Source organism: Cygnus atratus, chromosome 10 (assembly GCF_013377495.2).
Source record: "Cygnus atratus isolate AKBS03 ecotype Queensland, Australia chromosome 10, CAtr_DNAZoo_HiC_assembly, whole genome shotgun sequence".
In the NCBI taxonomy this organism is placed as follows: domain Eukaryota; kingdom Metazoa; phylum Chordata; class Aves; order Anseriformes; family Anatidae; genus Cygnus; species Cygnus atratus.
In genome coordinates this window covers 1,874,209-1,889,466 of record NC_066371.1, presented here as the reverse complement: position 1 = coordinate 1,889,466, position 15,258 = coordinate 1,874,209, and the positions used below count along the sequence as shown (strand labels likewise).

Sequence of the window (15,258 nt, the reverse complement as noted above, 5' to 3'; positions counted from 1 at the left end):
TTACCTCTTTGTATCTCTGAATCCATTCTGCTTCCAGAATCCTCTTTCAGTACACCAGCCCTCTTTCCAACTTCTGCTAGCAGTGAGGGTGATAGTGGCAAGAACTATTTCTACTTGACAGCCCGAGCTTTCTTCCTCAGGACTTAAGAGCCTCGCACACATTAAAGCAGCATTAAGTGCCCGTCGTATGATGCGTCCCATCTGCCCTCTAAGTTAAAAACACTTGCAGAAATGCCAGGAGTTGAGTTCATCACTGTTAATAAACATGTGCCATTCAGGATACTTAATAATTTAAGCCAGAAGAAAGGTGCCATCACTGTAGGGTAGCAGGATTTGAATCTCAGGCTGTCGTGATCACCTTTATAGGAGGAAGCTCTGGATCAAGTTCAATGAGCCGAGGTGAGATGAGTTTGGCAGATGTCCAGTGTCATCTGGATAAAGAAGGTGCATCCAACCTGGTCATAGACCTCATCATGAATGCCACCAGTGACAGAGTCTTCCATGAGAGTATCCTACTTGCCATTGCCCTTCTGGAAGGTGGGAACACTACAATACAGGTAGGAAAATGGAAAACGTTAAGCTTCTAACTAAAACATGTCGGGAAGGGAAATATTTTTGAGATCCAGGAACCTTGAAGAGATTAAGGAGATGGGAGGGGAAATGAGTAAATGATCTTTGACCTGTAATTAAGGGAAATATCAGTGTCTACCATGCAAAAGTTAACTTATTAAATGTTTGCATGGGCACTAGGTAATTGAGGTATTTCCCAGGGCAATACAGAGGTATGAATGTATAACAAAACAGCTTTGTACCGTAAGTTAATATGACTGGTTTTACGAATAAGTTTAAGCAACTGCAAGATGCTTTGAGACTTTAACAACTATAGGTCTTACATTTCAGATCAGAATTTAAAATACCACTGTATGGCTCCATACCACTCCAGGCCACCACTGTTCTCCTGTTATCATGTTGTACTTCATTTCGGTGTTTTGAATACAAATTTGGTGTCCTTAAATGAGAACTGTACCTGGTATGGATTTTAGTGAACGTACAGCAACTAACTCGTTGCATTTCAGAAATAGGGTATTCTTCCAAACAGAAAGAAAACCTTATTACGGCAAAATACGACTACAAAGATTATTAAATGTGTAATATCTAATTTTTTTGACTTTGTGTTTGTTCTGCATGCAAACAGTCTTGGACAATGGTCCTTGTGCATAGCTGTTCCAGAGTTTGTTTTCCCTTTCCTCACCCTCCTGCCATTTGTTTCGCGCCTGAAGAAAACGATCAGTGATTTGTTTAAGAAGGTCAATTCTACAGGTTGTTACTTTCAGATAAATATGTTCAAGCATTTGATACACATACAGAGTTAGGCTTACAACTTGATACTATTTGTGCTGCAACCTAATGAGGAACAACTATTTAGGTACTTATATCAGGATCCAGGTAAAGTTTTCAGAAGAGCTTGGACAAATAGAACTAAAAAAACCTTATATATGTGCCCCAGTGTTCCCAGTACAATATAACCACTCCCCAGTCCTTTATTTGTTACTGTCCTGAAAAGCAAACTACCCAAAGCATGCAGTTGGTCTCTGGTATTGTTGCAGTGGCTACAAGGGCTAAGAGCCACCACAATGGCAACGTTATTCTTGCTAGACCTCTGTGGCAGCTTCTGTGATAAATGTGGAACAGACCAGCGGCAGTGCTCCACGTTGTGCTTGATCTAATATAACTGTGGGCTGTAGCCAAAACAGCTAGTCCCGTTCTGGTTAGCTCTGTTTGTCCCCTCCTTTGTATGGCTTGTGCAGCTGTGGAGAGAGTTGATCTGATGGAAAACCAGCCTGCCAGCAGCAACAGATTCAGTGCTATAGAAAAGGTCTGTGTAAAACCTGACCAGAGATGTGCAAAAGAGCAGCACTTTCCTCTGGGTAGCCCTGTGCGGTGAGACTTGATCAAGTGTAACATGAGGCTGAGTTCTGACCGGTTATAATTGATGATTATGATTAAAACTAAACTGCATCTACAGCAGCACCACCTTGTTTTCACAGAAACTTCTGCTGAGAGGGGAGAGAATCTTTTCGGGTTCCTTCATCTCTTGGCTCTGTAATCAGTACCTTCTTTTTTCCCTGTATATGTGCTCTAGAGTGAAGCACCTTTGCAAAAGACAAAGTGGGAACAAAGCATTTAAAATCCCATGTCATCTTAAAATGCAGTCACAGGATTAACATTCCATGGGGAGAGTCACTCCTTTCAATTTCCTGCTCTCTTCAGATCTGAAGGAAGCTGAGCTTTCATCTTCCTCGCTCACAGGTAGCCTCAGGTAACCTCACACTGCTGTGCTGGAAGGAAAAACAAATACTGCACCAGCCTGAAACGGAGAGAGCCTTTGCTTGTCCTGGAACCCAGAACTAATGGAGTGAGCAGAGTCACTTCCCTGCTGTGCACGAATTGTTGTTAGAGTTGGAAGCAGATTCCTTAGCTCCTTGGGTCAAAACAAACAGGGAAATCTTCCATCCACGTCCAGAGACACCTCTTTCACCAAAAAGCAAGGGTTTTTTTAGTTTGCATTTGCTGCCTATAGCTGCAGGTTGGGAGTCTGTGAAATAATTAGTGGTTAGGAGCGAGCTGTTGTCGTACAGTGGTTACAGCAAATGGCAGAGCGCTCTCGCACCCGTGCGTTAGGGTCCTGCCAATTTATGCTGCACTCCTGCCTTTATAGACGTTACTTCCGACAAGCCAGAGTAACTATTTTCCATCCTTTCCCGCTCAGGAAAAAGTGCTTAGTGGCTGCCTTTACCTTTAGAAAAATGTTCTGGGCAGCCAGGAGTTGCTTTGTCCCTGTGTGTACGTGCTGTAATGGAACAGCGAGGGGTTGGGGATTATGGACCTAGTTGCTTTTGAGTACAGAATGTTTTAGGAACCAAATCGCTTTCTGATGCCTACAGCTAATGCTGTGTAAGGCTGAGGTCTTGGACACACCCAGGAGCTCTTACTCATGCATGGGAAGTACAGAGGAGACTTTATTGAAAATATCCTGTGAAGTGGTCCCAGTCCAGCAGCCTGACAGCAAAAGACAAAAAAGGAGGTTTATCAGTGCGCAATATTCCCTGGGTTACCTCTGCCTTGGTTAATCTGTTCCCCGGGGCCTTGCTTTGCTTGCACGATCTCCAGCACAGTCAGGGCCCATGGAGACTACCACAACATCAGTCAGGAGCGGCACTTACTCAGCTCTCTCATCTTTCAGTAGTAATGAGTCATGAAAGCCAAGTAAATAAAACTTTAATGTAGAAAAACACCAACCACAAAGCCTAATTTCTGGGAGAACAGCTGGCTCGACGCTGGTGAATCAAAGCGAACTTGGAGGTTTGCTCTTTAGTAAAATCACAATTTCTGTTCTCTATCTCCCAGAGTGATTGCTGAATGATGCCCAAGTTAAACTGGCATCTTGAGACAGTAAATTCATGTAACCAAGCTTTTCTCTCTTCGCATAGTGAGCTGGCTTATCTGCTCACCCAGAAAATACCGAAGGCTCCGGGTGAAACCTAGCTGTTAGCAATTCTGCAGAGGCAGTACTCCCTGCAGGAGAGCAGTCACTAGCCTGCACAGCTTCAAATCTGGTGGTTTTTGTGAAGCAGTCTTTCACTACAGTACAGATTTAATAATGGTATAGCAGCGTGATGGTCTCCTATTTAGTAAGACTTTATTTCTACAAAAAGCACTGCAAAATTTTTTGTCTGCTTATGGAAACTAGACGTGCTTATGAAACTAGGTGCACTTATGAAAATGAACCCGGTGCTCTCTGTGGTCTTTTATCCTGATCTTTCTGTAATCTGTATTCTTTCTGTGAGTTTTGCAGATCAGGTGGGGCTTCACAACCTCTGCAACCTGCAGAGTGGATTTTCTGAAATTCTATGGCAGTTTCCAGTAACTGGCAGTGGAAGAGTCATCTACAGTCACTGGACTAATAATTGTGTTCAATTTGCATCAGATACATTTGTCATTGTGAAAGTCACCCTAGCCAAGTCGACTAGCTTTGTCTTTGGGTTCTAACACAGCTCATCGTCATTTCACGTTTTTTTTGGTTACTATTAGCAGCTCTTCGTTTATAGTATTCTGAATAAGCTCATTCTGTGCTCCATCTGAATAATTTTGACTAAACTTAAATTGCTTATATCTACAGTCCTTTGAGAATAGGAAACTAGTGGGATAGGGACAGGTTATGTAAAAAGGCTTTTTGGCAGTACAGCCAGAAATATGTCGCCCCTGCATGGCATTTTCTTAACTCCAGGTTTTCACACGGGAAATGAGTTCAGCCTGAAGTTAAGCAAAAGTCTGTACTGACACACAGGAACTTGCACGTGACGTTTGTAATATGGTTAATAATGGGAGTTCCCGGGTGACTCCCATGAGCTTTAGTGGGAGCACAGATCCCTGTGATGTTGGAAAGGGATAACTGGAATAGGTGTTACTGCTTCATTACGTGTGTGCAGGGCCAATATTAAGGCTAGGCAAAGTAGGTGGTTGCCAACTCTAGCAGAAAAGCAAATCTAGAAATGTTCCTTATTATAATAGGCAGGAGTGATTTTTATTGTATTGTTAAGAAAATTAACGTGGGGGAGAAGCAGGACAAGAAAAAATATTCCTGGTTTATCTTAGGCAATAGGCTAAGAGGGAAGCGTACGGCACGTTTAATCCCAGCTGCTCGGTGTTTTGTTGTTGGGAGTGAACATGGATGTGATAAATTTACTGTCTGGGGAGAAAGACAGGTCTTTGCCCACTTAGAGCTCTCTGGACGGAAACTTCTCAGTGTTGTTTTTTTGAATACGTTTGGAAACAGGGCCAGGTGCTTTGGTAACAGGTGCTGGTGGCGGTGCCGGAGCTGTGCCCGGTGAGCTGCCTGCTCCCGCCAGCCACAGCTCCCGGCTCCGATGGGAAGCCTGCCCTCATTTGTAACGAGGCAGGAGCGGAGGTGGAACCGCACGGTCAAAGCCGAGCAGCGAATTAACTTGACAAATGGTACTGTTCACTGAACTGAAAATTATATAAACCCCTTTATTAATTTATATAACCCTCAGCATCCGCCTCGAGAGAGCTCGCGTCAGCGGTTCTGCGCAGGGCAGCCCTGGGAGGGCAGGTGCCCTGCTGGCCCCATGCTCTGCTCCCAAATTTGAGGGGTGAGCAGCGTGCCCCCAGCTGGGGCACTGGCAGCGAGTGTATGGCACCCATCCCCGCGGGTGCTGGCTTGGGCGTGCTTCGCAGGAGCTTGCGTGGCCGTTGCCATTGCTCATAGGCATGCTTACCGCAGAGCTGCTGCTCCTTTGGAGAGATCAAAGGATGGTCCGTTCCTTGCGCAACCTGCAACACAGCGAGTTTTCCTTGGTTAAAGCAATCCCGGCAAATGAATGACAGTGAAGAAAATTGCTGAGGACTTCTCCTGTAGCACTTGTCTCTCATCTGCCAAATAAAAATTATATGCGCCATATACTCTGCTTTACCTCCGCGGAGTTTCAGGTTTCCTAGGTCCATGGAAGTTACCGACAAGTGAAGTCCCGTACATAACCACCTCTCTGTGAAGAGTTTGGTCCACTGGTTTAATTGGGGAACTTCTCAAAAGTTAGATTATGTGACAAATTACCCACACACGTTGGTATTTAGCAAGGGAAGGTAAAGTGAGGTTGATGACGTTAAGGCATTTTTAAGTGCTACCCCAAAGCAATGTGATGCAGAGCTACCACTTCGACGTGCAGCGTTGCCTCTCCCTCACCCCTTCAGCCACGGTACGCTGCAAACACAAGACATGGTAAAGGGAGTCAGTACCAAGGAAGAGGTGATTATTTTTCAGAATAGAAATGGGATTTGCTCCTAGCTTTAATGTGAGCAGTCGCTGCCCAGTGACTGACACAATGCTCCTGCCTTCAGCTCTGTCTTGCACCATGTAACGTGCTTCAGCTTGGTTGCCTTTTCTCCTTGTGTGCTACCACCAGCAACCAAACTCCAGCAAGGTGAATTGCAGTCTCCTTTGCGAAACTCTGTGCCTCAGACTGTCCAGCGATGATTGATTGTTATTAAGTAATTGCATATTTGCACGAAAAGGAGTTGAATCCAGACTTGTCCAACTCCTATCTGGTGTATTTCTGGTGCACAGGACCGAAGCAGGACCCAAGTGAACCAGGTTGCTAACCAGGCGCAGAGAGGACACCTAGTCAGTGCACTTTTGTCTTGGTATTGGGAGTGCCCAGACGCGCCGAGAAGCATTTCAGGTTCTGGCCTTGTGCTAAGAACAACGTGGGAGCCGTGAGAATCCCAAAAGCTAAGTACAAATATTCCAATATGCGGCTCTCAAAACCCTCTGGGACGCTGCTGCGGGGAGGCCCAGCCTGTCGCAGTGCACAGACGTGGCAGCCCTAGCGGTCACTTTTACTGCTGCCAGCCGCAGCTCTTCTTTTACGAGGCAGTAACTTTGAGACAGATCTGTGCCCTTCAGCTTCCTGTAGTGCTGGTTGCGAAGCAGTGACAAAACTGAAGGGTAAGCGGTGCTAAGGAAAACAGCAGTGAAATAGCTGGAACACGCCAGTCAACCTGTTCCGTTTTTTTTCCCTTTCTCTGTTGGCCTGGATGTGTACTGCCCTATTAGCTGCCAAGACACTTAGGGTTTTTCTCCGTCGCTGCAATTGTCCTCCAAAATCAGGAGAAAATTTGGCAAAACGATCCAGAAGGTATCGGTAATTCAAAACGTAGATTTAGTGACATAACGGTGTTTTGGGGTTTGTGGTTTGGACTTTTTAACCAAATGTACTTCTTGCAGGCTATGCAGCAGTCATAGATACCTGTGAGCACATAAAACTGTACGTGGTGGTAAATGCTTCAAAAACTGTACGTGGTGGTAAATGCCTCAGGGGCAAGAATATTGTTGGGTCACTAAACTTCTGTGAATAGCACTTGAGAACTTTTGATCACTGAAAAAAAAAAAGTCTCTTGATTTCCAGTCTGAGAACTCCTCGTCCAGATAGAACGTGAGAAAAAGTGCTGATGTTTGTTTTTAACAGCCAGTCAGAATTTTTTGATATAGGATGTTGTTATCTTTTTTCATTGCTTCAATAATGTCTGTTGCGGAAACTAATGCAAAACCAGCAAGGTGTCGGTGCCTATTAAGTAATCACCTGTGTCTTCCACAATTTTAATAAGTCTTTCTCAAGGTAAACTGTACCAGAACATTGTTTTGACATCCTGAGTACGTTACTTCTGAACACGATATACAAAAAAAGTAAATCTTAGTAAAGACCTGCATCAAACAGGACGCTGAGCTGGGGGCTGTGACCGAGCTCTCCCAGACGAAGCACAGCGCAAATCCAGAACCCAGGGTTACCTTCAAAACAAGGCGTTGAACTTGCAGTAGTAATTAAGTGAGTGCTGAGGAAATCCATCTCCCGATGCATTGCTGATTGTCGTGCAGGTGAGCAGATTGCAAGCCCTTGGGCACACACGGTCTCTTTCACGTGTGCTTCAATGCATTTAGGACGGGGAAGGCTAGGATCTCACCTGGCCGTGAGACACCACCGTGTTAAAAACAAACACGCCCTGGTAATAATGCACCGAGAGAGTGAAAAGCTGTTAGGAGTCATTACTGCCCTTTACAAAGGTGATTTCATTTCCACTGGGGGCAGCAGGATGCATGGATGAGGTTGGGAAGCAGGGTGGGTGAAGTGAGGCTGAAGTGACAGCACTTGGAGGCTTCCTACTTCAGTTGCAGCTGATGCTACTGGAAGTATTTGGGGGCCATCAGTGCTCCCGTATCATAGCATCTTTCAGCCTTTTTACCCAAAGGGGAGCTTTTCCACATAGATACTGAGACGCCCATGTGTGCGATTGAGCGATACAGGCAAGAAAGGAGGAGGTGTGCTACACCAGAGCTCGGCTGCTTTACTCCTCGTCTGGTCTCGGTAGCTGCGAATACCACATCATTCATGGCTGGGCGTTACCACAGACCTCTCCTGCGGCCTCTCCCTCGGCGTTCAGATGCGATCCCGGTGCTCTGCGTGGGGATGGGAGTCGCTACTTCTCCCTGTTCCCCTCCACGGAGTCCACATTTTTTTTAAGATGATTTTAAGATGATCCCTAACAGGATTAAAGTCCTCCACAAGCAGGCAGAGGCAAGCTATTCAGAAAAACAAGGTCATGCTGCATTTTTATTTTTTTTTTTGGTAAGCACAGGAATCAACAAAGAGATGTTATATAACTTCTATTTATATCCCACTTGCTCACTAGCTGCAGGCACACACGAGTAGCTGAGGAGGGAATTTAATGAGCTCTCAGGGCTTGCTCACCTTCCAGAGCTGGTAGGAGCCAGCTTGTTTTTGAAGTGCGTCAGCAAATGAAACTGGTGGTGGGTGGGTGGTTTGGGTAGGTGGACTGACTTGTTGCTATGGTTTTCTTTAATTCCTCTGTCTCTCAAGAAGATCTTACACATTTTTTTTTTTCTTTTGGGGAGTCTGCAGACTTCCTTGTTTCTCACACCTACACACAGCTCTCTGGTTCACCAAGGAAGTGGGATTCGTGCTCCTGCCACACAGGAGCCTCGCACAGATTAGCTGTGTGACCCGCTGGTGCGTGCTCGCACATGCATGCAGGAGGAACTCAAATCAGGCTCCGTGCTGAAAGCAGGTCGGGCCCCCAAGTCTCCCACGCTGTGAGAGCCATCTGCTCCCTGCTCGGAGGGATTTAAACCCCAAACCGAAGTCACACTCCTACCTGTAACTCCTCCAGCGGGCCTTGGCTTCCCTCTGCTCACCCGGCATCACCTCGCTGGCCGAAGGGCACGTGGCCAGGGCCGTGTTTGTGAGGGGCTGACCTGTGCTTGGTCCTGGCTTTACTCCTCCCTGTGAAAGGACGAGACCGCATCAGGGTTTTGAGTGTTACAGTAGGAAAACATACAGGATATAAGGGCTCTTCCCGATGCGAGTGGTGCGATTCTCCCGCTGCTTTCATTTCATGCTTGTTGGGAAAGCCGAGTGTGTGCCCGGGTCAGTCTGAGCATACTCAGGTCGGTCTGCGCGTGCTCCTCGCCCGCTGCAAACCTCCTCCGTGCCCTGCAGCAGGCTCCGGCTAAGGGCGAGCCCTGCAGGCTTGCACGTGGATGCCCGTGGCAGCGGGAGTTTGTCTTCCTTGTGGAAAATAGAGTGGAAGTCCCCCTCTGCTTTCAGGACAAAGTTTATTTTACAGTTTGCAAAACAAAACAAAACAAAAAACACAGTCAATTGAGGTGTTCTGGCAGATTTTCCTTATGGGTTTGTTTCAAACTGTGAAGTATGTTCAGCCTGAGTTATTTCAGCTGCCATTTCACTCGGCTCTGCAAGAGTAATGATATTCATCACCCGTGCCCAGGAATGATGGCTCCTTAGGGAACCGGGATGTATGGAAGATTTCGGGAAAAGAGGGGGGGGTCATTTATATTAATAAATAAATAAAGGGGGAGGGGATGAGAAAGAAAAGTTAGGTTTTAAATTCTGCAGCGGAACCCCTTGTGATAAGTTTAGGCAGAACATAAAGGGTTGGTGTTTGTGCTTAATTTGGCGCCTGTGTTAGCGGTGCAGTTCCCCTTCTTCTTAAAATGTGGCTGCTTTGAAGTAGTCCTGCCGTAAGAAATGGTATGGGGGTGGCAAGCTCGTTCCGCAAACATGACGTAGCACAGAAGTTTCGCATTAGTTCTTGCTGGCAGCCTGTCCGGGTAACCCAGGCAAGTTAACATCCCTATCGTAATTTCTCTTTAGCGTTGGAATAAAATGTCCTGAACTCAAGCCAGAGAGCTGATCTTTCTCTCGTATCTGGAGGGACTTTCCTCTCTGAAATAGCCCTGACTCGCCAGGCTGATAGGACGTTTTCTGTTCGTTGACGTTAGAGAAACGGGGAGGGAGATGACAACAGCTCGCTTGAATTTGTGCGAGGTGTTTGCTGGGGCTTTCCTGTATTTATTTGTAACCAAATATTTGTTTTCCTGGGGAGTTCTTTGGGACGGGTCGCGATGCTCGCGCAGGGCTCGATGGCCGTGGTGTGAAGCAGCTCTGGGAGCTGCGGAGGGTGTGGAGCAGAAAACGCTCCGTCCCCTGCGGGATGACGGCCAGCCCTGCTTGGGTTTTGCAGCCAAATGCTTTCCTAAAATCAGGCCAACCTTCCTTCAGGAAGAAGCACGCATCTGAACGGATGTATCCAAAACCCAGCGTTCGCTGATAGCTTTAGGTATATTTCTCCCAGCGCGACCCCTCAGCGCGTCTAGTCCAGCCGTAGTCACTGAGGCTGGGGAGGAAAGCCAGGCTGGTCGGCGCCCAGCAACCCAGCCGGTGGGCCTGCTGGCAGGCTGCAACGCCGCCGGTGGTGACCTGGGGGCAGATCCAGCCGGCAGGAGCCTGCCAGGGGAAGGTGGCGGCACGCATGGGCAGAGGGATGAGCCTTGGGAAGGGAGAGCTGGAAACAAGCTGCCGTCAGCTGGCTGCTCGTCCCCATCGAGCAGTCCTGTGGTGTAATAAAGTAATAATCGCAGAAAACGTAATGAATCCTGAATAAAAGGCCAACAAACAAGATTGGAAAAAATATTCAGATATTTTTTCAGTTTAGCAAAAGATAGGTAAACATTTAGTATTGCATGTAAATGCTCTGAAAAGATGCCAAGCTCCTGAGATAACCATGGAAGAGAGGTAGTCTTTAAAAATAAGTAAATGAATCAGTGACTGGAAATTGTGACATAGAGGAACTTAAGCACGCGTTTCTAACAGTTATTAACCACTACAGAGAGACATAGTTCACCATCTCTGATGCCTTCTAAAGAAAGGCGATGTTTTCCTTGAAAAGATGTGTTACTTAAACACAGCTTCACGTTTGCTTAATGAGCAGGACCTGCGGGCTGGTGGTGCTCAGGGGTGGCCCGGACTGTAGCTAATCAACGCACGGAAATTTAAACTTCACCTTTGATTTATTTTCTACTCAAATCAGTCACTGGTCTTTCAGCTTTGCTCCTGCAAAACGCACAGACCGGTGAAATAAAGTTGTAGAAAACATAATATATCAGTAAATAATCGCTGCTGGAGGTATTTACTTGATGTCCTTTTTTTTAAGCTCCAAGGCAGTGTGCTGGAGTTGAAAAGGTGTAAGGGGGATTTTCTGCTGCACGAGAGGTTTCTGGGTGGATTTCTCCAGGAGCAGAGTTGGGTGATGGAGGGAAGGAAGGAGAAGTTACTGCACAGGTTTCCTGGTACTGGCTTTTATCGGTTGCTTTACTTTGGTAGCTTAACTGACCGCTGGATGTCAGGGGGAGGAATCGGAGTTCAACGTGGCGTTGCAGACCAGCGAAGCTTGTGCTGGGTTCTTCTTTCCATCCCCTTGAAACAAACACGATAACACTCAGGATATTGAATGCTTGTAAAAGGTGCAGCACACTGCTGCTTGCCCAGGGCTCCACGCCGGCACGGAAACAGCGCACCACAAAAAGGTGTGTCCTCTGCCACCGGCAGGGCTTACAGCTTGCAGACCTTCACGCGAGGAGATTTTCCCCTCGTGTTTCTGTGCAGTTCAGCACAGCCCTTTCCATTGCCCCAGATGAAAGCTAAGCCATGAAGGTCTGAACAAATTGTGTAGGTGGCTGTCGCTCCGTCTTTAAAAGCGTTTAAGAAGTCTTTGCATGATGCCCTTACGTATTGTGATCGGGCTGGCGTGTGAGAAGCTTCTGGATTTCGTGTGCGTGTTTTCTGAGTTTCTTTCATTCTATGGCTCTGTAATTAATTGCAGTCGCGTTATCTCTGACACTTGCATCAGAGAAGTCTCGGCTCATTCAGTCGGCTGGTGGATGTGCTCTGGAGCCGTCTGCGTTTCGTGGAGGTGCGGGCGCTTGTGGAGCTGCACTTGCTGAATCCAGCATTCATAAAACGAACCTCATGATCTCCTTTGTGCCATGTGATGTCTCGTGTTCAGCGGCAATGAGTGTCAGGGAAACCAAATAGTCGTACACTGCTCCGTCAGAGCAGAGAGCTGGTCCCCTGCCAGCTCCTCGAGTACAAAACTAGCTCATACCTTCACTTTCAGCATCCTCGGGTACCTCGTGCCGGAATAGCCAAGTGACTGTAGAGGTGTGGAAGGGGCCGCGTTTCCCTTCCCTGGTCTCCGGTCGGTTTCCTGGAGGCCGCAAGTCCCAGCTTGCTGGCAGCTGAATTGGAGGAGCCAGCGTGAGCTGCTCTGCCCGGTGCAGGTGAGGGCAGCGCTCTGTCGCGCAGGCGAAACACTTGGCTGCAGGGCTTGCAGGGATTTCCTAGGGAGCCCTCAAAGGAGGAGGTGAGGTTAAATGCTGCCGTATCAGCGGTACTTCAGGAGTGCCTTTCTCGAGCACTGTGTTCAGGTAGAGCTTTGCTGGTCCTCGTGTTCCAAGTGCAGCACACTTGCTTGTCCAGCGCTCTTGCTTGTGGCTACATGATGGTGTACAAGCCGGGATCCTGGCACACCGCAATCTAGAATGGCTGCTCCACTTCTGTGTTAAAAAGGGAGATTTTCACAGTTTTTGTTTTCAGGCTATATCTGAAAATAAGTTTAAGGATTTCTGCCATAATTAGCACCGCCAATTACCTGTTGGAGCACAACTTGCAAGATCGCACCTCTTAAAGAACAGTGTCTTTGATAGCTGGCATGTGGTTGATTCATATGTGTGAAGGTGTTAGGCATCCTGACCTAAAGCGAAACAATCATTTTGTGACAACCATTGAACGTATGCACAGCACGCACAAGAATGCTTTACTGGAAACGTTCGTTTCATTTGTTTTTTCTCTGAAGCGCAGTGGAAAGTCAGTTAAGAAGCTCGAAAAGACGACAAAAATCGAGCCTGTCAGCAAGTAACAATTACTCGCATGCAAGGTATTTCTTCAGTGTGGTTCATTAGAATGGTTCACCACTGGTTCATCACAGGGAAAATCTTCCTGTACAGGCTCTTCAGATGTGCAGTCAGGTGACGGCAGTCACTGGCTTGAACTGCAAATCATGGTGTTTTTCAGAAAGCGGTTACCCTTTCTAGAACCGATGGTTTATGCTGGTCTGTCTGTAAAATATTATTGTTACGTGCTTTGTTTAATACCGTGAGAGTAAAATTTCCAAGATGCAACTTAGATACCAACCCTTCCTCTGTTTGTGCTTACAGGCAGCAAGTAAGAGAGAGAGAACCTGGGTTTGGTTGCGGGTCAGCAGCTCAGGGAAACCACGTTATGGCATCGCTTGGTTGGGATTGCAGTGTGACAGGAGCCTATCCATCATCTCTGGTCACACCGAAGGATCAGTGTAGAATAAAGATATTACCTGGATAAGTAATCTGTCATTCAAAGGCTGTTTAGAGAGAAAACGTTAGAATTCTCGATATAAAATACTGGATTAGAGAATAATTCTGCAAATGTTATTAAATGAACTGGGCACCCAAGTCACCTCTTGTCATGTCACAGGGCCCAGAACAGTGTCTGTGCTGTTCTAAGCCTGTTGGCAGGGTGCATCTCTTCCAGTGTTGCCTGCTAGTGAAAGTGTGCTTGGCCCTTGTGAGAGATCAGGTGAAACCTTTATTGCTTCCCATGTAGATCTTCTCGACCTGGATCGCTTCCACACATCTTCACATCTGGGATCTCCGTGTTTCCTCCGTGAATTTATTGTCCCTGTGGATATCATTTACAAGTATAACACTGTGTGTGTCCTGAAACTTCTCCTTTGCTTTTTTGTCTTTCCTATTACTCATTTGCAGCTGTCGGCAGGGTCAGAAGTTGGTGGCTCCCTGTTATTTGGTGGCTCCCTGTTGGTTCTAACCAGTCGCTCTCCTTCTCTAACTCCAAGCGTGCTGAATGCGAAGGTGTGAGGGGGATCTTCTGTTGCCAGAGGGCTTTCTGGTTGCGTTGTTTAGGAGCAGAGTGGGTGATGGAGAGGAAAGGAAGGTGAAGTTACTGCATCGGTTTCCTGGTACCTGATGTTATTAATTGCTTTGCTCTGTGGTACTTTGACTATTTGAATGGGTGTCAGGAGAAAGGATCCGTGTGGGTGGCTTTGCAGACATGCGATGCTCGTGCAGGGTTCTTCTTTCCATCCTCTGATAATCGCTAGAACAAACAAACTCTTTAAAGTTTATCTGAGGTGCCTTGGGCAGGTAGAAAGTATTGCAGAGGTGGGAGGGATGTCTCACGTGAATATTGGCCAGCTTCTTTAAATAGTAGCACTCCTCTGTCTGCAGTCAAAGCAGCAACTTCTTTAGCATTTCAAAGTCATTCAGCGGTGTCCTGACTGCAACTGCTTGGGAGTGATCAAAGGCAGGTGTCCGAGAGACAGGCTTGTGTGCTCTGCTTCTCAGAAAAGCAGGCACGATAGATTACTATTCCCATTTTTCATTTTTTTTTTTTCATAAATCGGGTTTCATTCCTATTCATCATGTAAAGCTGTTGGATTGTGAGCCACTGCAGAATGCTAACTAATTTCATAATGCTCTGCATAAGGTGACCCACTTACAAGTTCATCCTTCAGTCATGTTTAAGCTCTGGTCCTGATTTACGTAACAGCGTATTGGTTTCATCAAGAGTTGCCTGATCGCTTACTGTGTTGGCTCCTTTTCGACCTGTACGTGATTTGTATTCTCTTCAACTTTGGGGTCAACTTTCTGTCTCTGAGCGCGTATGGGCAGAAGAGCATTAATAAACCGTCTCAAAACTAGTCAGTGCTCTGAGCTCTTCTGTCACTTACAGGCATATTGGAGTAGGAATTAGAAGGGGTTTTAAGAAGTCTGCAGACAGGGCAATGGAAACTTAGCACGAAATATCCCTTGTTACATGTGCCCTGTTTGTACGGGTTTGGACTGTGATTAATATCGACTGCTGCATATTATGAGTCATGGTCCCTTTGATTCAAGCTTGGGAAGGCAGGCTGCTACTTTCTCCTCTGTATTTTTTCATATTGTTTTGTTTCTGAACAGAGAATCAAATTATAGATAATTCCTTTGCCCTTACCTTACCTTGATTTGTTATACTTACATTAATTCTGCTGTTGAGAGAAAAGTGTGCCGCCTAAATGTATGAGGGCTAGCATGATTTATTGCACTTGCTTCTTTAAAAACACATTTGGAAGTTATTGATAAGGGAGCTACCATAGCTGAGACACTTTTTCTTCCTTAAAAATAAGGTTTGAGTTTCCATTTTTCTAGGTTTCAGTTTACTGAAAACTAATTAACTTTCCAGTCCTTCAGGATGTCACACGTTGCAGAAAGGT

General features: G+C 46.4%; 1 protein-coding gene across 6 annotated transcripts in view; it reads left to right on the top strand.

Moving 5' to 3' along the window:
* The window catches only part of ITPR1 (inositol 1,4,5-trisphosphate receptor type 1), a 170,395-nt gene that overhangs the window by 109,300 nt on the left and 45,837 nt on the right, over window positions 1-15,258 (top strand). For 5 of the 6 annotated variants that reach the window (XR_007708681.1, XM_035546712.2, XM_035546713.2 and 2 more), the window contains one exon: window positions 367-557. The exons of the other annotated variant lie outside the window; for it this stretch is intronic. Coding sequence is in view for 4 of the 5 variants with exons in the window: in XM_035546712.2 (XP_035402605.1) it covers window positions 367-557 (191 nt within the window). In the remaining variant the exon portion in view is untranslated. The remainder of the gene's footprint in view (window positions 1-366; window positions 558-15,258) is intronic. 6 annotated transcript variants of the gene reach the window in all.